This window comes from Vulpes vulpes, chromosome 1 (genome assembly GCF_048418805.1).
Source record: "Vulpes vulpes isolate BD-2025 chromosome 1, VulVul3, whole genome shotgun sequence".
NCBI classification, from domain to species: domain Eukaryota; kingdom Metazoa; phylum Chordata; class Mammalia; order Carnivora; family Canidae; genus Vulpes; species Vulpes vulpes.
In genome coordinates this window covers 146,233,467-146,260,630 of record NC_132780.1, presented here as the reverse complement: position 1 = coordinate 146,260,630, position 27,164 = coordinate 146,233,467, and the positions used below count along the sequence as shown (strand labels likewise).

At 37.6% G+C, this 27,164-nt stretch overlaps 2 protein-coding genes across 2 annotated transcripts in view; one reads left to right on the top strand and one right to left on the bottom strand.

Moving 5' to 3' along the window:
* Window positions 1-2,038: 2,038 nt before the first annotated feature.
* Window positions 2,039-21,780, top strand: RHAG (Rh associated glycoprotein). Its single transcript, XM_072733672.1, has 10 exons — window positions 2,039-2,195; window positions 10,704-10,887; window positions 11,503-11,653; window positions 13,683-13,830; window positions 13,935-14,101; window positions 15,762-15,899; window positions 16,466-16,587; window positions 20,384-20,457; window positions 20,792-20,865; window positions 21,581-21,780. Exons 1-10 carry the CDS (start codon window positions 2,039-2,041, stop codon window positions 21,587-21,589), a joined length of 1,224 nt encoding a protein of 407 aa, XP_072589773.1. The 3' UTR covers window positions 21,590-21,780.
* C1H6orf141 (chromosome 1 C6orf141 homolog) overlaps window positions 12,387-27,164 on the bottom strand; it is a 46,276-nt gene continuing 31,498 nt past the window's right edge. The window contains exons 2-5 of the mRNA XM_072733676.1: window positions 18,802-18,873; window positions 16,913-16,975; window positions 16,530-16,654; window positions 12,387-15,436 (exon numbers count right to left, since the gene is read on the bottom strand). The gene's annotated coding sequence lies outside the window, so the exon portion shown is untranslated. The remainder of the gene's footprint in view (window positions 15,437-16,529; window positions 16,655-16,912; window positions 16,976-18,801; window positions 18,874-27,164) is intronic.

The window sequence follows — 27,164 nt, the reverse complement described above, 5'->3', positions numbered from 1 at the left end:
GCTCAACTACGGAGCCACCCTGGTACCCCAAAGTAGCCATTTTTAAATGTCATAAAAATAATAAACACCACAGAAACAGTACACACAATCCACCGTAAGAAGTGCTATGAAAGAGAAGATCACAATTCAATGAGAGATACTTTCAAGAACCTGGGTTCAAATGGGAAGTCAGTGAAGGCTTTGCTGAGGAAGATACTTTTTATCTAAGAACTGAAGGGCTGATGTGTGTAGGGTATGGGATATGGGGTGGGGGTGGGGAGGGGGAATGTGTGAAAAGGGTGTTCCATTTAGAACAGTTTGAGTGAAGAGTTATGAGAAAAAAATAACTATTTTCCCGGATTGTACATGTATCAGCTTATTTCAATGCCAAGGTTCAGAAGGCAAGCAGCAGATCTGAGCCCTCAATGGTCAATATGCCAACATACTATATTTTATCATTTTTAAAGAGCTTAAAGCTACATTGATATATGATATTGTTTAGATCTTCTTGCAATATATACTTTGTTGCTTTTTTTTTTTACAGTCTAGTATATAGTTTGTCAACATAAACACTTGGCATTTATGATTTGCTGGAATTCTCAGGAACAATCTTTGGGCTACTGCAAAACCAGAAATCAAAGTGTGGAATGGACACATGTATTCCCCTAGCTAAGCATATGAACCCACTCCTGCTGTGCCATCCTGTAAGGAACAATGGAAGTAGCCATTTCCAAAATCTTTGAATTGTAGATTCAGAAAATGTCAAAGGTCACTTAGTCCTAATATGTTCTGTTGTGGACAAATACAGCAGAAAGAGGAAAGCAAAACAGAACAAAACAAACTTGCTGTTTTCTTTCATAAACATTTGTTGTGATATAGAATATGGCCCAGCGGTCATATGTACTTATATTCTGAATAAAACCTTTTGAAAATGAGTCTTACTAAAATAATTTTATTTAATTGCTAGCTATATGTTCTCAAAGCTCTTTATTCTGCTATGAGAATAATTATAGGATGGAAGCAAGAGCTGTCATGGTAGTTTTTAATTGTTTGGCATCTTATTTACAGGTGACTATTTGTCAGGAGTGTGGATTAACTATGTCCCTGTTTACATGCACTCTCTTCTATTTTACCACTAAAAAATATATCTCAACGTATTTGTACACTCATATACTTATATTTGTGTAAAGCAGAGTATGAATTCAAGAAAAACATTATCCTAAGTAAGCAAAACCACTTCTTATAGTGCTGTATTTTCCTCATTGCCCATTGCCTACTATTCAACATCTAGTATCTTTAATTTTGAATACAAGGCATTTTACAATCCAGCCCAGCTACCATTACAGCTTTATCTCCAGACATTTTCTTCTTCCTTCCCCATCTGTGCTATATTCTAGCTTTGCATAACTAATTGCTATTCCTCAAATATGCTGTGTTCTTCTAAGCCTGATGCTAGTCCCACAGTCTTACTAATAAAGCCTATTTTTTAATGTCTCCATCAATATTGTTTTATGTGCTAGTGTTCTTAGCCTGAGACAAAATAAATTGCTGCCTTATGTATGTTCTCTAATACTTTTATAACCACTATTATATTACCAATTTGCTTTTAAACAATCATTTATGTTTGTTTCTTTCTTCCTAGCTAGATTCTTAACTTCCTTAAGGAAATTAATAGATTCATTCTATATTTTATTTAGTTTCAAGTCTTCCATAGAGCCTAGCTCAGTGCCTGCCATACAGTAAGCACTCAAGAAGTGTCTGTTGAACTATGTTAAATAAGATTCTAGACACTTTCGTGCAATAGATCATTTCTATAGCCTGGCTTCTTCAAATCTACATTGTATATTCTTCAAACTGGCTGTTAGAATGATTCTACTATAGAACATAACTCTCCCCAAGAGGTGGGGTGTTTCATCAATTTTACCCATTTTTTTCTTGCAATGTCATTGGAGTGAGTTGAACATGCAACCCAATTCCACACACAGAGCAGTCCCCCTGTTCTTATCAACCTTCCACAGCCTGTGAAGCCCTCAGTGTGCCTCTGTACTTTGCCACAAACATGAGGTTCATATTCCCTACCATAGCCATTTTGCTGGAGGCTTCCTTGATTGTTTTATTTGGATTCTTTGTCAAGTATGAAACAGAGCAGAATGCTATCCAGCAGCCCAACAGCACCAACTCAACAAAAGTGGACAGATCTCTTGAGTTATATCCTCGTGAGTAAGCCATCTACTTCTTATTATACATTTTGGGTTTTTCAGAATGCGAACCCATTTGGGAGACGGAGACTGTGAAATCTTTGAATTCTGTAACCATCTGAGCTCCACACTGGAGGAGCACCTTATAGAATTTGAGATACTTATGAGTGCTATGGGTATTATATGTTTATGCTGAGGTATCTGGTCTATGACATCTGGTCTCTGTAGTTAATGTGTTTGGATAGAATCTATGTCTATTAAAATATCAGCATAAGAAGCCAAAAATTAAAACAATTGATTAATCTTTTGTGTTGCCTACCTCTGCTAAATGACATTAATTTTCCCTTAAATCGACTCCTCTTTCTGCAAAGTAAAAAAATATCACCTCTCAAACAACAACAATAACAAAGAATCAAAGGTAATTTTCAAAGAAAGAGTAGAAACAAAGTGAAATATTGAGAAGGGAGCCTGGATTTCATGTGGCGGCCCTAAGGCATAAGAAGTGATATTAAGGATGATATTGGAAGTAAATGGATGTACTCTGCATTTTATAGCATTCGAAAAGGAACGCAATTTGTTCCTCTGCAATGGAAGAAAAGTGTGAGCACCTAAAGCAGATTCCTTCCCTGGGAATGGTTAACTGAAGAAAAGAAAGGATTTAATTTTGAGTTTGACAGGGAAGGCAATGAAATAGTTAATAAAACAATAATAATTACCATTAACTGAGTATCTATTTGGAGCCAGGCATATTCATTACATCATTAACACCAGGGTGGGAGGTGATAATATATCCTTAGTATATAGATTTTTTTTAAATAAGGCACACATGATTTTATTATTAATTAACTTACTAAATATTAACTTTACTAAATCGTTTAAAATAGTAGCAATGTTTATTACAGTTCTATGGTGTATGTCTAAGCTTTTAAAAAAACATATGACATTTGTTCTCTCATTCCTACATTTTTTGATGGGGTTATATAATGGGGAATATTTTCATGCAGATGATCTGACCCTGGAGCCATCAAATGACTCAGCCATATTATCCCTGGCTAAAACATCTTGTAGAATAGCCCAGAAGCTACAGGATTATGATTATACAAGTATATTTTCCTACATTTTCTACATTTTTCCCTACATTTCAAATTGACTTACACAAAACTTATGTGACAGCTTAAACCATTTAAAAAAGATTACTAAATATTCTCTTATTAAGAAGAAATGTTTGGGGCAGCCCGGATGGCTCAGCAGTTTAGCACCTGCCTTCAGCCCAGGGCGTGATCCTGGAGTCCCAGAATTGAGTCCCGCATCAGGCTCCCTGCATGGAGCCTGCTTCTCCCTCTGCCTGTGTCTCTGCCTCTCTCTGTGTGTGTCTTTCATGAATAAATAAATAAAATCTTTAAAAAAAAAAGAAGAAGAGGAAGAAGAAATGTTCAAGTCAAACACTTGGGGGTGCCTGTCTAGCACCATGTGTTGTACCAAGAGCAGGATTTAAGTTAGTACAGGGAGGGCTCTGCTCCTGCTTAAGAAGCTCATGGTGTGTTACAACAGTTCTCAATTGCAGTGTGCTAAAAATTATGAGTTTTCCACAAAGAAGCAAGGCAGAGTATTAATTTATATTTCAAATAAAACCAGTGAGATATAGGTTTATTCATCCCTCTTGCTTGCTTCTGCTATGCTTTTCTGAATAGCAGAGTAATGTATGCTGTCACATGGACCATCCCAGGGCACAACCGTTGAAGTATGTGCACATCGGAATATCATGTTTCATGTCATGAATGGCTCCTTAGATAGTCATTTTTTAAAAGATTTTATTCATTTTATTCATGAGAGATACAGAGGGAGAGAGAGAGAGAGAGAGAGACAGGCAGAGGGAGAAGCATGCAAGGAGCCCGACGTGGGACTCGATCCTGGGTCTCCAGGATTGCGCCCTGGGCCAAAGGAAGGCGCCAAACCATTGAGCCACCCAGGGATCCCCCATAGATAGTCATTTGAGAAATAAGCTACACTCTGTGGAGTTTTGGCCCTCATGGTACCTAGCCAAGTATCAGTTACTCTGCTGAGAAAAATATTTTGACGAGGAGTGAAGCATGACAGTGACACTTGGCCAATTCTTGCTAATTTGTAGACAGAGTAGAAAAAAAGAGAGTTTAGAGAGAAGGCCCTTTGTTGAGGCCTGTCAACATTTTATTAGATATTCTACAGACACACATCTCTAATAGCTATGGGATATGAAAGCCACATCCATGATGTTGTTGTAGTCTATTACATGCAAAGCCATGGGTCTTGCACTTTGAGTAGTTTTTACCTATGTGTGATCTTGTTATACAATGCATTGGTCATTTGAAAAATATTGATTGAAAGTTATTCATAATATAATAATCAAACATATAATATTCTAAACATTGACATAATATTCATAATATAATAATTAAAAAGGATACTTCTTAATACCACCAATAACTTCAGGAAGCCCTTGAGAAGTATCAGGAAGCTAATAAGCTCATAGGGACAGACACAAGCTTTCTAAAATTATAATTTTTTTTAAGTCAAATGCTATTACTGGCAACAAATACTGTCAATTCTTTTCCTTGAAATGACAGCCTCACTTCATTCATTTCTCAGACTGTGTCAATACCTGTCTGAAAAACTATAGCTTATGTCAGTCTTTATTTTAAATAAAAATAGAGTTCAATAAAAAAAACTACTCATTCAGCTGGTACTCAAACAATAACAAACGTGCTTTGTTTCTGAGATGCACATCATGTGTTAGCAGTGCTTTATGTATAAATGCATTTCCACAGACTAATTCAAACAGAATATCAAAAGGACATGTATAGTATAAGAAAGTCAGTAGTTAAATTAATAATTTTTCCTACTTCATCAAAGAATTCTTAATTAAAGCCTGCTTTTTTTCCCCCCTTCAAGTGAGTGGTCATTAAGAATACCACATAAGAGAGGTGTCTGGATGGCTCAGTCAGTTAAGAATACCACATAAGAACCTCTTAACTCTAGGAAACAAACTAAGAGTTGCTGGAGGGGAGGGGTAAGGGAATGGAGTAATTGAGGGATGGGCAGTAAGAGGGCACATGATGGAAGGAGCACTGGGTGTTCCATGCAACTGATGAATCACTAAACTCTACCCTGAAACTAATAATACACTATATGTTAATTAAATTGAATTTTAATAAAAAATAAAAAGAATACCACAACCATCAGCACAGTTTGGTGCTACTGCTTTCATCCTACTAAAGTGCCCATAGTTTTTCAAACCTTTATTTCCTCATCTCTGGAAATACCAACACAGCAAAAAAAAAAAAAAAAAAAAAAAAAAAGCAAGTAAACACCATAAAATTATCATGAAAATAGTTTTCACCTCTCAGACTCCTTGAAAGTGTCTCCAAGACCCCCGGATGTGTACCAATCAACTTTGGGACCACTGAAGATGAAGGTAAACTGGCAAAGGTTGTACATGGCCCTTAGACATTATGTTATGAATTTCAATACCAGCAATGGATTAAGTACAATGATCTATTTTTAAAGAGCTACATTTAAGAATGTGTTTCTATATTTACTCAGATGTTGTTCAGCTCATTTATTACCCAAAGATTTAGCAGATCTAGAAACAAGTTACAGGCAAAGAGTAACTAATTTGTGTAGTGTAAATGAACCATAGGGAATTGTTTGCTGTTATTCTAAATGTTACCTGGAATTGTTTCTATTCCTGAAATAACATACTGTCTGTGGTTTATAACCTAACAAGAAGATATCAGCCTCTAGTAGAACACTGCATGTTGCCTTTGACTGAATAGTTTTTTGTGTACTGGAAAGGGCTGGAAGCAACGGGCACAAATAGAACCCAAATCCTAGTTTCTGAATACCATTCCCCACTCACAGGCTCATTGGAGAAATTGTTGGTTCCAGGTCAGGGTAAAGAAAGCACTAGGTAAGCCAAGGTGTAAAGACTAATGGGAATATGCTGAAAGATCACAGGATCCTGATTGAAGCAGCACCAACTAGACAAATTGGGGATAAATGGAGAGTTAAAAATAATAATGACATGGTAATAGTAATTCATGGAAAGAAAGATAAAGGATTCAAGGATGCCTGGGTGGCTCAGTGGTTGAGTTTCTACCTTCGGCTCAGGTCACGATCACGGGACCTGGGAACAAGTCCTGCATTGAGCTCTCCATAGACAGCCTGCTTCTCCCTCTGCCTGTGTCTCTACTTCTCTCTGTGTGTCTCTCATGAATAAATAAATAAAATCTCAAAAAAAAGAAAGAAAGATAAAGGATTAGGTGAAACCATAGAAATATTCCCCAAAGAGGGGTCCCAAAGGGAGAGAGAAAAAGCTCTTCCTTTTAGAAGAATGCCAACTAATTAACATAAAAGAAATAATATATACAGAAAACTATAATTTTGAACTTAAAAATGTAATAACTGATTCCAGCAAGGTTCTTTAATGAAAGCAAAAACCATTAGGTAAAGTTACTAGAGAACACATTTCTGAAAGAATTGCCCCAACAAACTGCTTATAGTTTATCAGGCAAAAGTTACATTTATGGTGAAGAGACTTAACAGAACAGTCTCAACCACATGATCAAATTTACCATCACCCATAATATGAAAAACAACTTACATGCCACCTCGTGAGGTGAAGTGGGAAATGCATAGCACCACCCATATAATATTCTTCCCAGAATATTCAGTCTCATTCTAACTATGGTGAAACAGTCAAACAAATCAAAATTGTGGGACATTTCACATTAAGGACAAAACCGTGTGGGAGAACCCATCTAAATAAAAGACACATGGCAAACAAAAAAATATATGAAAGTTGAATGGATAATGGGTTGAAAATCCTAAAAAAAGAATAATTTGTGAACAGTTGGAAAAATTTCAACATAGATTCTATATTAGACAATATTATTGTATCAATGTCATATTTCTTGGATGTTATGATGATATTATGATTATTTAGGAGAATATCTTTTTCATTAGGAAACTCACACTAAAGTGGTTGGGAGCAAAATGTCATCCTACTTCCAAATGATTTAGAAGAGTATATACATATACATCTGGAGAGAGAGAGTAAATATGGAAAATATCAACAATTGACAAATCTGGTGAATAGTACATATATTCATTGTACTATTTTCCTAAATATTTGAAATATGTGAAATTAAAATATTTGGGAGGTGGGAGAGGAAGGATACCACCCTAAGAATACTTTTCTCTCATAAGAGTTCAGAATATAATCCCAACTGATTCAAAGGACTAGAACTCTCTAAGAGCAAAAAGCTATGTGCTTGGCAAACACCTTGCCAGCCTTTAACCATTAAAAAGCAAAGCAACAACAACCAAAAAAAAAAAAAAGGGCAGGTGGCTGGCAACCCATTCTATGTAATAAAGTCCCGGCCATCTGCCCATAGCAAAAAATAAAAAAATAAAAAATAAATAAAAAGCAAAACAAAAGAAGAAAGTCAACCAATTTCTAATTGACCAGCTGAACAATTTTCATGACTTGAAATTTTCATCACCAGAAAAACAATTTTTCTAAATAAAAGACTGATAGTCCCAGTTAGATGAATTCCCAGTGGCCCTCACCAGTGATCCATTTATTTATGCATAACTGAGGCATCTCCTGAAAAGCTACAGATGCCAGACTTTCTGATGGAGCCTATGAGCGACAAGCCACCTCTCGTTCTCACCTTTATGCTTGGATTCACTTTCTCCTGGAAGGGTGCCTTACTGGCAGTGCTCACTCCATAGGCTATTTGAATAAATGACAAGCATTTAGACAAGCAAGCACACAGAGTAACAAAACAGACAAGCACATAAACAAGTGAAATAAAGTAAGAGGGATATGCACAGTGTTACAACTGTGACCCTTAACAGTGTGCAGAAATTGTGGTTCTTGAAGGGGGTATAGAAGTTTGCCAGGGGAAGACCCGTTGGGTTTGGGTTGGAGAGGTAGCTGGCATTACAGGAGAGAGAGGGAAAGGACGGGTGGGTCTGTTTCATTCTTTTGATGGTAGTAGTGGTGGAAAGTGAGTTGGAGCCATCAGTTGCATCTTAAACATGTTGAGTTACCACGCCTTACAAGATACCCTACCACAAGATAAAGGTGGAAGTAAAACAGAACAAAAATACCAGCTATTGTTACATTTGCTCTGGAGGCTAAAATCACACTCTATTGAAAATATCTGATATAGACAAGTCTTGGCAATTCTTGAAACCTTTTAGAAGACTTCACAAAAGTTCGATCCTCTTCCCTTCACACCATAGAACTAAACTCACGATCCTCTGTCTAGTTCCCACCCACAAATTTTGAGAGCAGGATAAAAGGCAATACAGAAACCTAATTGTTTATAGATCTTTCTTATCCTCACTTTTTATACAAAATCATTATGATTCACAACTTTGTAGTCACCTTAGAGACTTAAATAGTAGATGAGGTTCTTAAGCCCCCTTGTGGCGAAAAGCAGTAACAATCTGAGGGGGAGAAAACCATCAGCACACAGATAATATGTATGGTACTTATATTTCAAAAAACAAACAGGTTCACGTTAATTGACAGTTGCCAATCAACAGGTCACATAGAATCCCAATCCTGAAGTTCCCTGAATAGATATGAGATGGGGGTGGCCCTCCAGAACGCTGGCATTAAGTGAGATTGTTGGCCAGTCTGCATTATCTAACTGGAAGAAAGAAAGCACAGCATTCTCCTCTCTGAGGCTTTCCTCAAAGTTGCTGAGAAGAGACAATTTTTAGAAATATACTATTCCTTTTTTTGTCCTCCTCACACTGCTCCAATGAACAATAACATGACCAAAAACCTCATTGTATGGATAGAGTCAGAAGAGTAAATGACCCTAGTATGTGCCTGAATCACAGTAGGCTGTTCTCATTCCCTTTATTCTTATATTTGCTGCCTTCATCCACAAGTTAGATTGGCTTCTAGACCACCGAGGGATCCTACTGACTCAATCTATGAAACTAAGCATATCTGTCTGTCTTGTTATTCTTCGTAGAGTAATACCTTAGGATAAATCCCCATGCCCCCCAAGAAGCCCTTCATATGCCTTCAAAGAGCTTTTGAAATGCTGGGGGCCTTTGGAAAGTCAACATCTTCATCCACTTCTGAGTGGGGTCACTGTCACAGATTATTTCATTAAATCTAATTTGCAAAGTTTAAAATTAATGTGGTATGCAAGTTGTGGCAGGGAGAGAAGGTCAAGAAAGTTCTGCAGAGAGGAATGTAGCCCATAGAGAAGGTGCTACAGGTTGGCCTCCCTGGGAATCAGACTTTAAGATAGACATTAGCCTGAAAGGAGTTTTAGTAGAGAGTTCCTTAAGGATCAACACCTGTAGTGGGAGGTTTTTCAGGGAGAGACCCCACAGGGTATCCTGAGACTGGAATTATTTAGCTGCAGGTGGTCCTCCCCTGAGGCCAGGGGATGCTCCTGTCAATCAGTCATTGGGTGCAGGCTGACCCAGAAAAGGTAAGAGCATTTCCCTGAAAGAATTGAGAGCTCAGGGCTATCAACTAGCAGCACTCCCTACAGCCAGGGGAATGGAAAGAGTAAGTTCTTAATTTCTAAAAGGGGTTTCTGGAAAGTGTATCACAGCATCTCCTACAGTAGAGAGAGCTAAGTGGCATAATCTCCCAACCTCGAACACACTGTCTCTTGAGCCCAAGGTAGAACAGAGGTAAAAAGAACCAAGAGATTACTATTACTATCACTATTACCTGTATTACTATTACAGGTCTTTGAGCACCTGGGAGGCCAACATTCTGTCTTGGTTATACTTACAACCATCCCTACCATGCTCAATGCATGGAAGAATTGGTGTCAAGCCTGGATTCAAATCTTAACCCCACCTTTAGAAATCAGTTGGATTCTATTTCTCTGAGTTTCCTCTGATATTTTTGAGGCATGTCCTCCCTCATGACTATTTCCACTTAAACCCCTGGCCACAGTGGTTCATAGTAATTTGACATTAAATATTTTCTTTTTCCTCTCTGGTTTTATATTTATGCCCAATTCTATTTCAGTTTGCTTTGTGTATCTATTAGGTTGAACCACAAAAAGTTGCCAATAACTGACCCATTTTTATGATAATTTCCATGTAAAAATTGTAAATGATAATATAGTGTGGCAAATGCTAAAGTTGAAGTAATATGCAGAATGATGTGTGAAAGACAAAAGAAAATGTTAATTTTCCCTGGGAGAACTGGGAAAGTCTGCAAGAGTGGATGATGTTTGCACTGTGCTTTACAATGTCTTCCACAGGTAGAAAATAATGGAAAACTCTTAGAGTATTCTAAGAAAAGGGTCAAATACTGAATAATTTGCCCAAAGTCTCATGGCTGGTAGGCAGCTGGCTGCCCAGTTAATGCTCTCCCTTTGCAGTGTTTTATATAAAAGATGTAACATTTAAAAATGGGATATACTATGATGCAATACTTGCTTAGTTCTCCCCCAACATACAATTTTTTCCTCTTTTTTTTTTTTTTTTCAGTATTCCAAGATGTGCATGTAATGATATTTGTCGGATTTGGCTTCCTCATGACCTTCCTGAAAAAATATGGCTTCAGTAGTGTGGGCATCAATCTACTCATTGCTGCTTTGGGCCTCCAATGGGGCACTTTTGTGCAGGGGACGGTGCACCGCCGCGGACAGACAATTTACATTGGAATCAAAAAGTGAGCATCCCTTATTTTCAACCACTGTGTCTTCAGAGCAGATGTTTCTCTGCTTGGTGTCTTGTCAGTCAGCCTCCGAATTGGCAGGCACACTGTCTCCCTTAGACCACAGAAGATTGTTGGGATCCCAGGATGTGCATCAACACCTTGCTCTACTGAGCTAGGTCATACATCCATGTCTGTATCTCTCTCGTTTGACTCTAAGGACACAAAAAATCCCCTTTCATGGAAAGATTATTCCTTCCATCTCAGCTACAGGGAACAAAAATCCTCCATTAGCTATTTTTCTATATGTCTATATTTACATTTTGAAATGTAAACACTGTAGAAAATAATCCATTTATCAGACTGAAAAAAAATAAAGAAAAACCTAAATGAGATCAAGAACAGGTTGATCAAAAAAGGAAATGTTGGAGCAGCTAGAGCTTATGGCAGATGGACAAGAGGTAGGGTAAAGAAGTGAGAATGTGTGAAAGGGTACATGGGGTGAACACCTGATGGGGAGCTGTGGGGAGGGGACCTTACACGCTGGATAAAGTGATGCTGTAATTCATCCCAGCTCACAGTTTTATGTTGGATGTGCATTATTCTTTTATGTATTCTTTTTTTCCTCAGCATGATAAATGCAGACTTCAGTACAGCCACAGTCCTGATTTCTTTTGGAGCTGTCCTGGGAAAAATAAGTCCAACCCAAATGCTGATCATGACAATGATAGAAATCGTGGTCTTTGCTGGCAATGAATATGTGGTTGCTGAGATATTTCAGGTAAAGATTAGAGGATCTTTACTTCCTAGCTTTGGACATCAGTTCTGGTTATACCTAAAGGATGCCCACTCTACATAGGGACAAACATTGATGAGCATAATAGCATAGCAAGTGTAATTACACTCATCACTTGTTTGAGTGTCTTTGGTAAACCAGGAGTCTTATCAACATTGCCTCATTTCATTGTCACTGCCACACTATAACCTGGATATTATGTTGTTACTGTTATATAAATTACAACTAATGATCACAGATGCTGAATGACTGGTCCAAATCTGGATTCAAGCCTAGATTTTTCTAACTCCATAACTCATTACATTATATTTCCTATTAATGATCAATATCTATTATATTTCAACTACTACACGACTAGCCTCTACTTTTAAAAAAAAAATATTTTATTTGAGAGAAAGAGAGACTAAGAGCATGATAGAAACAGAAGGCAAGCATGGGGTGGAGGGCAGGGAAGGGAAGGGCAGGGGGAGTGAGAGAAGCAGGTGCCCCACTGAGCAGGTAGCCAAGGGACTCCATCCATCCCAGGACCCCAGGATCATGACCTGAGCCAAAGGCGGACACTTAGCCAACTGAATCACCTACGCGCCCCTGACTAGCCCTTTCTAAGACTTTTGTTAAAGTCTAGATCAATTTTTTCCCTAAGGATAATCGATAGAATATTTCCAAGCATACCCCAGTATTTTGCTCATTTCTATTGAACATTTAATGTCACAGCAAATTCTTTTTAAATGTTTATTTAAATTCCAGTTAGTTAACATACAGTGTAATATTAGTTTCAGGAGAGCAATATAGTGTTCAACACTTCCATTCAACACCTGGTATTCATCACAGCAAGTGCACTCCTTAATCCCCATCACCTATTTCTCCCATCCCCTCACCCACCTCTACTCTCAACATAAAATGTTTTCGAAAATTTTCTAGGTATCATGTGATGGTGATTTTGACTGACAAAATAGCTCATGTCCCTGTATCTATAGAATTTACAGTCCAGTGAGAGAGATAGACATTGAATAGGGAATCATATATCACCCACCCACCAGAGCCACCTGCATGTACATGCACACACAAATATTATTATAAATTGCAATACCTGCTATGAAAAATAAGTAGAGGGGACTATGGGAGAGCATAACTGGAAGACCTAATTTAGATTGTGGAATCAAGGAAGGCCTCTCTGAGGAAGTGACAGTTTAGCTGGATCTGAATGGTACAAAAGAATGTATCAAGTATGAAAATCCTAAGTAAATTAATAAGTTTGTATCATTTTCCTACCTTAATAAGTACACTAGGAACTATGCCTCACATTTGGTACTCCTAACTTTCCCTCTAGTGGCAGACAAATGTAAAAAACTGGATCAAATTCATAGTGTCCTAAGAAGGGACCTAAATACATTGCTTCAAATGAATCTTGGACCTCGGCTGGTTTTCACATCATCACATAACACAATGAAAAAAATAAAATATAGGAAAGACTGGGGCTTTTGAAAGCTTCAAGTCTTTGAATTGCAATTAAGTGAGTTTTAGCTGTAATGTCAAATGAATGCAAAAAGCATCTTCCTTTTGAAACAAGCGCAGTACATAATATTTCAGTAAGAATTTCCCTAACCTGGAAAAGTAACTTATAATGAATGGAAGGTCACGAATACCTAGCACTTTACAAACATGGCCCCACTAAGTCTCCTCACAACTATATTAGCTGGGTAATATTTCCCACTTTACAGAAGCAGATATCCAGAGAAGCATAGTAATTTACCTAAAGTCACATTGCAAGGAAGTACCTGATAGAGCATTGGAAGTCAGTTCTGCATGTCTCCAAAGTCTGTATGTTTTTTAATTTCACTATCCTGTTTTATTCTTTTTGGCACATCCTTCCTTTCTTTTTAACATTATGAGAAGTGAAACTGAGTCTCACTATGGAGCAATCATTTAACCAAAGAAGCAGTCCTTTCATTGACTTTTGCTCCATAGTGGGACTAAGTTTCACCTCTAATAACATGAATGCTTTGCCCCTCAGGCCTCTGACATTGGAGCATCAATGACCATCCATGCTTTTGGGGCCTACTTTGGCTTGGCAGTAGCAGGTGTCCTGTACCGGACAGGCTTGAGAAAGGGTCATGAGAAGGAAGAGTCTGAGTACCACTCAGATTTGTTTGCAATGATCGGTGAGTAGAGATGAACTTGCCTGATTCAGTACCTAAGGCAAACTGCCTCTGCTGGACTGTCTTCCACATCCAGAACTAATTTCCTTTTCTGTGTTTTACTGCAGGGACTCTTTTCCTATGGATGTTTTGGCCCAGCTTTAATTCAGCCATCGCTGAAACTGCCGAGGAACAGTACCTGGCCATCATAAATACATACCTCTCTCTTGTTGCCTGCGTGCTCACAGCCTATGCAATGTCCAGCCTTGTTGGGCACAGAGGCAAGCTCGATATGGTAAGTACATATTAACCACCATGGAAGCTTCGCTAAGTGACACTGGTGGTTGCTTAGATGAGTTGGTCATTTCTGCACCACTGCTGAGCTGCCACAACAAATCACAACACCGCAAACCTCGCAGAATATTTTGAAAATTATGTTCATTTGTTTCTTCATCAAATTTGTATTGTGGCAAATCAAAAAGTGTCCCAAGGAATTTACAGTCTATTAAGGGATATAGTCATGCAAAAATCAAAGATTTGAGCCCTATTTCTTTAATGATAGAGCTGACTGTCTCCAAGGTATTAGAAAATCCTCCTTAGAAACAAAACTTGCCAAGTGTAGAGAAAGAGAATGGGGGGAAGGTGCGTTAATTCTGTTTTCCTGACTGCAAATATTCCTCTCAAAGAAATGACAACTAAAAGCAACATGACAGGGGATCCCTGGGTGGTGCAGCGGTTCGGCGCCTGCCTTTGGCCCAGGGCGCGATCCTGGAGACCGGGGATTGAATCCCACGTCGGGCTCCCGGTGCATGGAGCCTGCTTCTCCCTCTGCCTGTGTCTATGCTTCTCTCTCTCTCTCTCTCTCTCTGTGACTATCATAAATAATAATTTAAAAAAAGCAACATGACATCCTGAATAGGACCTTGGAAAAGAAAAAGGGCATTACTGGGAATGCTGGTAAAAGTCAAATAAGACTTTTACTAGAATTCATTCTATCAATGCTAATTTCCTGGTTCTATGATTGCATAAAATGTTAACATTGGGAAAAACTGGGTCAGGGATATATGGAAACTGCAGGATTTTTACAACTATTACATGTCTAAAGTTATTTCAAACACATTTTTTAAAAACCTCCCCAAGCTGGTCTTTTGAGTTTCTTGCCTATGAAGCAGAGAAATGTCAGTGAAGGAATAATCCACACATCAGCTGCTCTTCTTTTCCAGCCTGAGGGAGGAAAAGGATATTGTAATTTCTTCAAGCATAGCTAAGGACATGGATTTCAATGTACAAATTGCTTAATGAAAGAAAATTGGAAACACAAAAAGAAAAAAATTGTACATGTACAACTCAGTCCTAATTAAAAGTAGGGATGAACTTTCCCCCTCAGGCAGAACAGCCAAAACATGATTCCTGTGAGGAATTCTGGTAAATGGAAATTGGTTACTCTTTCCACCGTCTTCAAATGTTCTCAATAATGAAACTTGGGAAAGCTGTTGTCTCTCATGGATAATGTGCACATTTTGGTGTCTCTACATTCCATCTTTAAATATTGGGATATCATGGACTCCACAAAGCACACAGTAGCCACAGACCTCTTTTGGTTCATGAATACCACAAACGCATTCTCCAACTGAAAAAAATAGACATACCACAGTTAGGATAACTGTACATACCCCGGTCTTCCACTACCACTTCTTTGGTTTTCCTGACATCCCTCCCCAAACTGGTCTCACTAACCCAATCACTTAGTCATTACCAAGAACTCCAGCAAGGAAGATATCAAATGTCACCTGCTTGGAAGAAAGGCCTTCTGTCATCTTTTTAAAAAATAATCTATAGCTCTTTGAACTGAAGAATGTGCCATGGGGTCCATGGAACCCTATGTAGATTGCTTCACTGCTTCCGAAGCCTGCCTCATTCAGCTCACTTCATTCGTGTTTCTGTGCTCCACACAGGTTCACATTCAAAATGCAACCTTGGCTGGAGGAGTGGCTGTGGGCACTTGTGCAGACATGAAGATTCACCCCTATGGTTCTTTGATCATTGGGAGCATTGCGGGAATGGTCTCCGTGTTGGGGTTCCGGTTCCTGACCGTAAGTATGACAAGTGCTCTCAAACTTTGAATCTGTACCATCATCTTCAGGCATGCCACCAACAGAGAAAAGCCATGAAAATTCCTTTTATCATCACCCCTCCTTGTTTGAGGATCATTTCCCTTCCTGTCAGAAATACCACTCACATTTCATTGTGTAGTGGTTTCCACTCTTCCTTGACTTCTTTTGTGTAACGGGAAAGAATCTGATAAATTATTAAACAATTAGTGTGAATTAAATGTTAAGTACTGGTGTTACTTCCTTAGGACAGTTCCACTAAAGGTTTTATTGTTGGTGATGTTTATTTGTATAATTGAGGATTTTGTGCCCTTTTAACCCCTTAAACTCCTTATCATCATCAGTAGGTAAGAAGGAGGATAATTTGAAATCACTTAAACTTCAAAACCATCTACTAAAAACTAACAAGAGTAGTTTTGTACTAACATATTCAGATTCTTTGACTTAAGGGGTTTTAGATCTGGATGGTAAAAGGGGCATAGTCATTGACTTCAGTTATAGAACTCTATATGTCAAAATAATAAACCTTCTTCTTTTTACAATTTTAGCCGTGTCTTACTGCTAAACTGAGGATCCATGATACATGTGGTGTTCATAACCTGCATGGCTTACCTGGTGTGGTAGGAGGCCTCTCAAGCATTGTGGCGATAGTCTTGGGAGTATCTACAGCGTGAGTTAAAGAATGGGTTTTCCTGCACCCTGAGGTTTGATGATGTTTTATCTCATTCCTGAGGAACCTGGTGATGAGAGAGCCTTTTCTTTAGCAATCCAAGCCACAGTTCATAAGTATTGTCCTTACTGGAGCCAAAGAGACACAACTGAGATAATAGAACTGTATAGGAAGATGTGTCAGAACTAATGTTATTAATGGTGATTGGTTTTCATTTGTTTTAATTAACAGTGTTAATTTAAATTTTAAATTTTTCTACCATAGGCAAGTGTCTCCTTGCAGATAGGGCAACTTGATAATCACAACCAAATTATAGTAGGCTTACTCTTTTAGTTGGTCTCACCAAAATGGAGGATGGGGCATCCGTGATGAGCTGAGTGGTCATTTCCTATAATCAACACATAGAATAATGAGTTAGCATAATGTGAAAAGCAGCTGGATCTGGAGAATCAGGAAGACTGGCATATGCTCCAGCTTTGGTAATGGTTAATAATGAGGCCTTTGAAAATTCACTTAGCTTCTGTGGTTCTCAGTTCCTCTTCTATAAAATGAGAGAATTATATTATTTAATCTCTAAAATCCCTTCAAGCTCTAATAGACCTAGATTCTTCCCAAAGGGGGCATAACTGTTTAAATGGCTAGAGGAAAAAAAAAAAACAGTTATCAGTTAAATCCAGGACAACAAAAGTAATGTCAAAGGCCATCTGTTGTCATTTTTAGGTAACAAGATTAGAACAATTTGATATAAATGTCATCCATGCAAGACAGCTAGGAAGATCACTCAGTCCAGTCCAGATCACTCAGACATTAAGAGGAACCAAAACACTCAATTTTTAAAGCCAATTGAAAGCATGAAGTAAGGATGAATATGTTTGAAAATGTCTCAAAGCAACTACTGGCTGGAGTTGAATAATCTGAAGAGAAAAATCTCTTTAGTTCTAATAGATTAAAATTTAATTCTGTTGAGACCAGTAATGATAAATATTTGAAAAATTTGTTTAGTTTAAACATTTTCTACTGAATAGCTAGCTTGCTTCTACTTTCATCTGGAGAGACTACTCATATCTTCTGTTTGTTTTCTTTTTTTTTTTTTTTTTTTGCCTCCTTCACAAAATTGGAGAACAACCCCAGAAATAACCACATTTTCTGGTAATTCTCTCCAGGACCTAACATGCTGTTGAGACCAAACACTAGCATATTTGAATGCAAATCAAGCATGATAAATGCACGAGTCCATGAGCTCCTAAGGGCTATAGTGTATAAACACTCTGCAAAAACACTTTTAAGATGTGCCTCATGATTAGAAATAAAGGAATTCTTGAGCATCATGCCTGCACAGTTCCATGGATGTATGTAATAAAACAAGATTATCTGGCTTTCATAGGCTGGGTCTGGGTCTCATTGGGTGGCCAGATTTTGGGTAGGTTCTGTGGTTGAGAGTCTAGTCCTTGAGCAGCCACTCCTCAACACGCTCAGGGGGACTTGGAGGTGGGGGTGGATGATGAGCTTTGGAAGACCTATTCACATGGATGAAATTCACGTATGTTTCACACACCAGACAAAATATTTTGGCCAACAGCCAAGACTATTTACCCAGGTGTTTCTACTCAGAATATTAAAATGCAAATCAGGCTTCTTGGTAAGCATAGAACAGGAAAAGTAAATATTCTTAAAGGATATCTGGGCACATTATGGCAGCGTAATTTTAATAAGGCTGTTAATTTTGTTAAACCTCATATTTTCCAAGCCTGTTTTATCATGGAACTCTTTTTATCAAAATATCTTTTAATACTGTGGAAAAGATTTTGGCAAAATCTGATAAAATTAACAGGCAGTTTTAAAAAGAAAAATATCAAATGAATAAATATATTTTAAGTAGTTGACCTCACTGGTAATCAAAGAAGTGCAAATTAACACAAGTTACCAATTTTTCGGTTATCAAGTTAGTAAAAATTAAGTGAATAGTACTACTGAATGGTAGCTAAAATAGAGAAATGGGAAGATGAATATATATTTTTCTATTTCAAAAAGCCCTTTAAAAAGTGTGTAAACTCTTGTTAATAATTCCAATTCCAAATCGGTTTTATTTTAGGGAAATTATTGGGCAAATTCATAAGCATGCTCATAAGAGGATGTGTTCTCAGCATTTTTTAAAAAAATATGAAACATTGGAAACAACTAAGAATCCAACCTTTAGAACTATAATTACAGTACCTTTTTACAGTATAGTACTTGGTAGTGATACGGGACAGCTTGGTTCTTGTCTCACAGAATCGAAGAATGAACCTAGCAAAGGAGAGCAAGTAAAGCAATAGAAGTTTATTAAGCAAAGATACAGAGAAAGCTCTCAGAAGTGAGAGGGGTCCCTACAGGGTTGCCACTGAGGGCTTATAGTGGCAATTTTTTATTGAGAACTGACTAGGAAACTTGTGACCTTGCAATTCTTGTGCTGTCTTGGTTTGAGTTAGGGCTGGTGATAACATCTTTAATGGCTTACTTCTTTGGAGTCTATTCTTGACTCTTCTTTGCTGGTCGCAGATGATTGTCATAAAAAAGACATCCTCCCACCCATACACCTAGGGCAGGGTGGTCTGGCTGGCTCTCTTATCTCTGGTTTCCTTAGACCTCAGCATTTTGGGGATTTCTGTGAGCCTGATTCTGTGACCCCCAACCTAGCCCTGCCTAGCCCTATTTGTCCCTAACTCAGTAGTAATTAAAATTATGATCTAGATCTACATTTACTGACATCAAAGGACACTTTGACTAAAAGGATTAATGGGAAAATCAGTATTATAACGTGATTGCCTTTTTATAAAAACATATGTCTCTCTTTTACATTCTTGTACTGAGTAGGATTTGAGGGAAATTAAACTTTTTCCCTTAATTTTCTGGATTAATTGTTTCTCATATTTTTACAATGATCATGTATTATCAGCACAATTTTTTCACATAGTAGAAAAAAAACCTTCAAATAAAAAGAAAAAAACAGAAATCTGAGTTAAATACATACTCTCTCTTGGATGATGAAGATGAAACACCAAAACACTCTCATTTTCCAGTTGTTTGCTTCCTCATAATTACTCATTCAGTCCATCTATTTATGAATTGCCTGCTAAGAGTGAGTTGCCATGCTACAGAGGTATTCACATTCCTAGTCCTTTTGTGACTCATAGAACAACCTTATGCATTTCATTAGCTTTTAATGATTCTTCCATTCCCCAAAATTATGAGGCACTTTTTTTACTAATTTTATTTTAAGGGAACTATGTCTAAGATGACTTACAGAGATTTTAATGAGTTGTCTCTACAATATATGCTAAAATTAGCTTTTCTGATCTTGCTGATTTTTTAAATTGAAGTGCAATTGTTCCTTTTGGTATGGGGTGAGGAAAGATGGCCACTAGTGTTTATTTTGTACATTACTCCATCTGTAGTGCTTAAAAGGGAAAGTGGCACAGAGTGAGTCCTGAATAAATATTTGTTGAATGAATCAGGGATCAGAATCTGGTACCATATTTTTAGAAAATACTAAACTCTTTCTAAGGAAGACCTTTTCTTCATTTCTGAAGAAAAAGACAATTTTGCTTGAGTGCTTATAAGGACCTTTAAATATTGCTCAAGAATTTCAAAGAAAATAAAAATACAAAATAAAAGAAAAATCGTAACGAATGTTTGTTTGCTGATGTAATGCTGCTCTCTGGCCTGAAGATGGCAAGCGTCCACTCCCCCAGGACATGAGATTTGTCTGCTGGTAATCCTGGAAAACCAACACTGGTCTTTTCTTTTGGCTTCTCAGGTCTAGCATGACAATGCAGGCAGCTGCCCTAGGTTCTTCCATTGGATCAGCAATTGCTGGAGGGCTGATCACAGGTAGGATGAAAAGTAAACAGTTCCATGCATGCTATCAGCATAATAGATGATAAACATATCGACTGGTGAATTTGAAAATATTATAAACTTCTGATAGTAGTTATCATGTAAGCTCAAGGGGATGATTTTATAGCAATATATACTTTTTAAATATTTTATTTTTAATTAATCTCCACCCAATGTGGAGTTTGAACTCAAAACCCCAAGATCAGGAGTTGCCTACTTTCTGACTGAAGCCAGCCAGGTGCACCTTATAGCAGTATTTTTACTACTATGCAAGTAAGTTTTCCTCTTCAGCATCATAACATGACTTATTTTCTCCCTACCCTCACAGGTTTAATTCTCAGGTTCATTGTCCGTGGACAGCCATCTAAGGACAACTTCTTTGATGATTCTGTTTATTGGGAGGTACTGTATGTACAGTTTTCTAAGGATGTAAATGATGACTATACCAGGGAAAGTTTTGCTCACCCAAGCCTAATTGTCTGTTCGGCATCCTTGTGACAAACTTGGATAAACTGCATATTTATAGAGAGAAATTGAGACAATGTGTCCAGACAAATAAAATCAAAAGCTACTGTCTTTTCCAAAGCAGAAAGGACATGAAGAAAAGACAGAATTTAGTAGGCAAATGTCCTTTGCCCCTCTGAGAACAATAAAAAGCTACTCATAAAAATAATAGGAATCCCAGGCATTGGCATGAGGTTTTATACCATATACCTGAGTAGTCAAAACAGTAGAATATGGAAAGCTTAAGAACCTTAGTGAAGAATCTCACAAAAGGTTTTATGAGTAACATCATCTTCTTTCTAACCTCCAGTGTGTACCTCTTTACTCCCTTGCCATTTTTCCCAGATTATTTCTTACGGAGCTTAAGAGTGATAGATATTTTGATGTGTTCAATGGGATTTTCAGAGAGAACAACTTAGGAAAGAGAAGGTAGTCAGGGTGAGTGGGGTAAATGTTTTTGTTCTTTCATTCTTCCCCAACACAAACAATTTTTATTTTTAGTTCTTTCTGAACATGGATAATAATTATAGAAAATATCTTTGCTTCTATCCTAACCTCTGACATGACCAAGCGAAAGAAACTACAAAGTGCCCTAAACTTGTTTTCTTTAAAGGTCCCATAGGAGAAAGAACCGGACAATGCATGAATGTGATGGCTACAACCAGCCAGAACCTGAAGACTGAATATCATTGCTGTGCCTCGGCTTCCTTTCCCATTATCTAGAATCATGTTTAAAATTTTTAAAAAGCATCATCCAACTTAGAACATGGAACAGAATGGATGGGTCCTGAGCCTCAAATGTCCAATGTGAAAAATCTTACCACAATCTGGTGCTATTTCTTTACACTCAATGATTGTTTAGTTGTAGGAATATGGCTTATAAAACAGTCAAATGGATTCTTTTTAGGACTCCCAGACTACTTTCGCCTGTGGGTAGGTCCAGGGTGAATATTCCATATATATTCCTTTTTTTTTTCCCCATAGAGGTAAATTTACAAAGAAATCAACACATCTGATTATGTCAGTTTCTTAATATACATACTATGTCTTCAATCCCAAAGATTATAAAACTAAAACCAATAAAACAATACCTAAGAAATCAATATAAGAAATATGAAAGAAGGGCAGGCCCGGTGGCCCAGCGGTTTGACGCCACCTTCCGCCCAGGGCGCGATCCTGGAGACCCGGGATCGAGTCCCAAGTCGGGCTCCCTGCATGGAGCCTGCTTCTCCCTCTGCCTGTGTCTCTGCCTCCCTCTCTCTGTGTCTCTCATGAATAAATAAATAAAATAAAATCTTAAAAATCTTTAAAAAAAAGAAATATGAAAGAAATATATTGTGTAGAGGAAGAATATAATTATTTTTGGTGGCGCTTTATTGATTTAAAAAGTCGTTAGTAATATGTCTTTGCTTGAATATTCTTATGCTTAATTCTTTTTTGCATGTTTAATATTTCCAACAAAAGCTCAAGTGCTATCTGACCAAAGTCTATTTTGTATAAAATTCCAATAAATTAAATGTTATTTTATTATAAATTAAAGCATTTGTCTTTGGCTCTTCTTTCTTTGGTGGTTGGAATTCATTTTATTAACAAGCACACACACACACACACACACACACACTCATATTTAGTCCATATTCAATTCCAATAAATTGTTACTATGTATTAACTACAAAATAATCAGGTTAATGTCTCCTATTATGGGGCAAGTTTTAAGAAACTAAGTTTTAGAAAAGGTAACTGACATAATCATATAAAACCATTTCTAAAGAAATATGATTTTTTTCTCTCTCTCTAGAACCTTTTAACATTTTCCTTCTGTTTCTGGAGTCCTGGGATCTTGTCAGGATATATCTTTGTATCTGTGAGGAAATAAGCCCTGGTAAAATTAACAGAGCCTTTTACTACTAGACGCTAGATTTTTAAAATTACAACAGTGAATTATTTAATATCTTATTTAATATTTTATTCCTCTGGAGAAAAAGTATAATTTATTTATAGATCTTAAGTATTTCACTAGACAATTAGGTGTTTTCATCAAATGTACATCAGAGTCTCTTTCACATGGATTTTGCAGTGTGCTTATTTTATTAAATCCACTATCCCCAGTCTTGCTTATCATCACAATCATCTTCACTACCCAGATGTCCAGGATTCATTATAATTTTCCTGTCTTCTATTTTGGGAGGCTCAGTGATAGACCTAACTCTTCTTATCCTTAATCTGAGCACTTAATTTATCAAGCCCCAGTAGGTAACACATCTCTCATCACTACCACTACCTCATCCTCCATGCAGATGGTCTCCTCACCACCCACACTTCATCATCAGGGTTCTCCCTGTGTAGACATCAGCTTATTACCCTCTGTTAGGTTATGACAACCCACTGGACCACTTTTCCATGTGGTCACTCTCTTCACTCGTCTTGACTCTTATTCTCTGCCATGAGCAGTTTCTTACATGGACACCATTCTTACATTGTTCAAGCTCCAACAACGTGTACCTGTCTGAGCCACTGAGTCACCCTTACCGCAAGGGTGACTTTTTTTTTTCACTCATATATATAATTTATTTTTTAAATTTGTTTTTATTGGGGATCCCTGGGTGGCGCAGCGGTTTGGCGCCTGCCTTTGGCCTAGGGCGCGATTCTGGAGACCCGGGATCGAATCCCACGTCGGGCTCCCGGTGCATGGATTTTTTTTTTTTTTTTTTTTTCAGCATCAAGAGGGAACTGACCCTCCCCACAAGAGCCTTCACAGCCCTGACACTTCTGAATATAGAGATCAATCTTTCCCAGGAAATGTCCTACTGATGTCTAGGACAACAGTCTCTAATCAGGTGATTCATTCAGGCTTGCTGCCCTGTGCTGGGGTTCATCATTCACAATGCTATTTAGTATGCCATTGTGTGACTGTGACACACTTCATCCATTCTACTGTTGATACACAAACAGGTTATTTCAAATATAAGGCTGTTGCAGATAATGCTGGTGATACACATTCTTGTACATGTCACTTGGTACACTAGGTTGCAAGGTAGGGGACGCCGGCTTACAGAGTAGAGATGTGCTCAGTTTTCCAGTGTGGCTGTGCCCAGGTCCATTCCCAACAGCAGCATACAAGCCTGTCTTCTGCTCAGTACTTTCACTAACATTTGGGACTGTGAGACTTCATTTTTGCCAAACTGGTGACTGTTTTGCTATTTCATTTTGGTTTTGATTTGCATTTCCCTGATACCTCAGGATGTTCCACATTGAATATTAGAATTTATATTGGCAAGACCTGGTTATTAAAGCCTGCCTTCAAATATAACAGCAATAAGGCAATCTGTCAACACTTTGAAATCTATCCAGAAAGAAAGCCTATATCCAGAATAAAATAATTTTTTACTGCCTCTACCACTACGAACTTGGTCCAAGTCACCATCACCCCTCATCTGAACTACCACATACCATACCTTGTTCAGTCCCACCTATACCTGTAGAACTGAATTGTTCATTAAAAGAAGAAATAGAAAGGGAAAGAGGAATAAAAAGAGTTGGAATTTTTGTCAGATGAATAAAAAATAGTGACATATCACCCTGCAATAACTGTCTTTTGGACTTGCATTATGGGATTGGCTCTATTTCATTTTATTTATTTGTTTGTTTGTTTACTGTAAGGTTTTATTTATTTGAGAGAGAGAGAGCACGAGCATCAGGAAGGGGTAGAGGGAGAAAGAGAAGCATACTCTCCACTGAGTAGAGAGCCCTACGTGGGATTTGATCCCAGGAACCTGAGATCATGACCTAAGCCAAAGGTAGAACTGACTGAGCCATCCAGGCACCCAACTCTATTCCATTTTAGAAAAGTATAGAAGGAGCCAGGGATTACATCTACATTGAGTGAGGCTAAATTATCAGTAATTCTCCTTCCAAATTTCTAAAATGAAGCAAAATGGAGCGTGAAGTGATTAAAAAATATCACTTTATAAGCTGCTGCTTCAATATGTGATGGATGTTTAGTTTGCTATGCATTAAAGACATTTTATTTTATCTTTGATTTCAAACATAAAGTGACTTTTTAGTCCAACATGAGTTTTACAAGCCTTCAATGATGACATGGAACACACTTCTCTTACAGAGAAAACGCTGTTGGGAAGGGAATGTAAGGAAACAGAGTCCAGATCACACAAGCAGTGAGCTGCACTATGATGCTATCACTTCCAATTTTCACCAACAGAACAGGTAGCTAGCACTCAGTTAATAACATAGGAAGCCAAAATATATATAAACCAATTGATGAAAACCTCTCCACTTATTCTTTGAATAAATTCATGGGGGAAAATTAAAAATCTCAAGGCAAAGTACCTTAAAGAAAAATATGAATATGGGTAAGATCAGACAATAAGGAACCACAGAAGTATCTCTAGGATCTGATCTAAGAAGAATCTAGTTCAGTTCAAAACTATTCTCTTAGGGATCCCTGGGTGGTGCAGTGGTTTAGCGCCTGCCTTTGGCCCAGGGCACGATCCTGGAGACCTGGGATCGAATCCCACGTCGGGCTCCCGGTGCATGGAGCCTGCTTCTCCCTCTGCCTATTTCTCTGTCTCTCTCTCTGTGTGTGACTATCATAAATAAATAAAAATTAAAAAAAAAACTATTCTCTTAGAGGCACTTTCTAATAATTATCACCAATTCTTTATTGAGCTAGAAATGAGAATTTATATCAGATTCCACAATATCCTCTTTTGAGTTTATTGGCCATAAGTATGTCAGGCAAATTGTAAATATTTCAATCATTCTCAGCAAGCCCTTTTGATATCTTCAAAATTTCCTCAGTACAAAATCCCTTTTAGATATCATCATAGTACATATAATGATTGGCTTAAAATTCATGTCTCTAAAGGGAGTGGACTCAGGTACAATGGCCTTCTCTTCAGTTTTTTAATCAATATACTGTAGAAGTTCTCTTTTACTGATATCTGTTACTCAACTCATGGAATTAAACAAGCTGACTAGTCTGTTACTATAACCATATTTCTCAAACGATTATATGTTACCAACCTACTTTATAGTTGTTTGATCCAGTTTTAGCAACTTGCCAATATGAAGCCTTTCTAAAACAACTAATTCAATATTCACTCATGTTTGAGTGTACTTAATGTGAGTGGTAATTTCTACATTGAATTTACTAAAAAGTACAAAGTTTGGGAGTCCTCAAGAATACCCTCAGGTTCAATAATTTGTTAAAAAGAGTCAGAATTCCAGAAAAAGCACTTATGCTCACAGTTGCTGTTTACTATAACATAGGGCTAGAAAATAATCACACAGGGCAAGTCCAGGAAAGTTTTCGACATAAGCTTCCAGTTGTCCTCTCTCAGTGGAGTTAAGTGAACATTCCTGGTACTGCCAACCAGGAAGATCACCAAACTTTGGTTTCTAGAGTTTTTGTTTGTGCTTGGTCACACAGACATGACTGACCAACACATGGCTTATCTTAGTCTCTACCCTTCCAGAGATTGAGCTGTTACCACATGGCCCAAGACCACACTGTAAATCATAGTTAGCAGAGACTGTTTGGGTGGCCCAAGGTCCCCAGGTAAATGAATACACTCCTATCAGGCAGGACATTCCAAGGGCTTAGAGATTACCTCCCAGAAGCTGACAGCAAAATCCAGATCTCAAACAATTGTATGTTATCAGTTTACTTAATACTTCTTTGAATGATGCAATTTTAGTAACTTGTCTATATGGAACCTTTCCCAAATTCAATGCTCATTTATGTTTTATAAGCACAATTAGTCAAAATGTTAACTTCTATGTTGGATATATTAAAAAGACTATAAAGACAAGTTACTAAAACAATGACAGCAAAAACAGATTTTGTATTAGGTATAAATAAGACAATACAGACTGGAAAATAAACAACACAAAAATCCAGAAAGACTCAATTATTTCGATTGCTTGTCAAGCTTCTTTATGTTATTTAAAGAACCTGAAGCTGAATATCCTAGACAACTAAGTTTTGTGTAGTTTATGCCAGAAAATAGATTAGAAATTTCAATCTGCAGACTGCCTCCACCCCCAAAAAAGGTCTTGGCCTTACAACAGAAAGTTGGTAAATAAGTGCATACATGTGGATCTTTATTGACTAATTCCTTTTTCTGGTTTTAAAGTTTTTCAATAACATGCCAAACATTAGATAACAGGGAATTGAT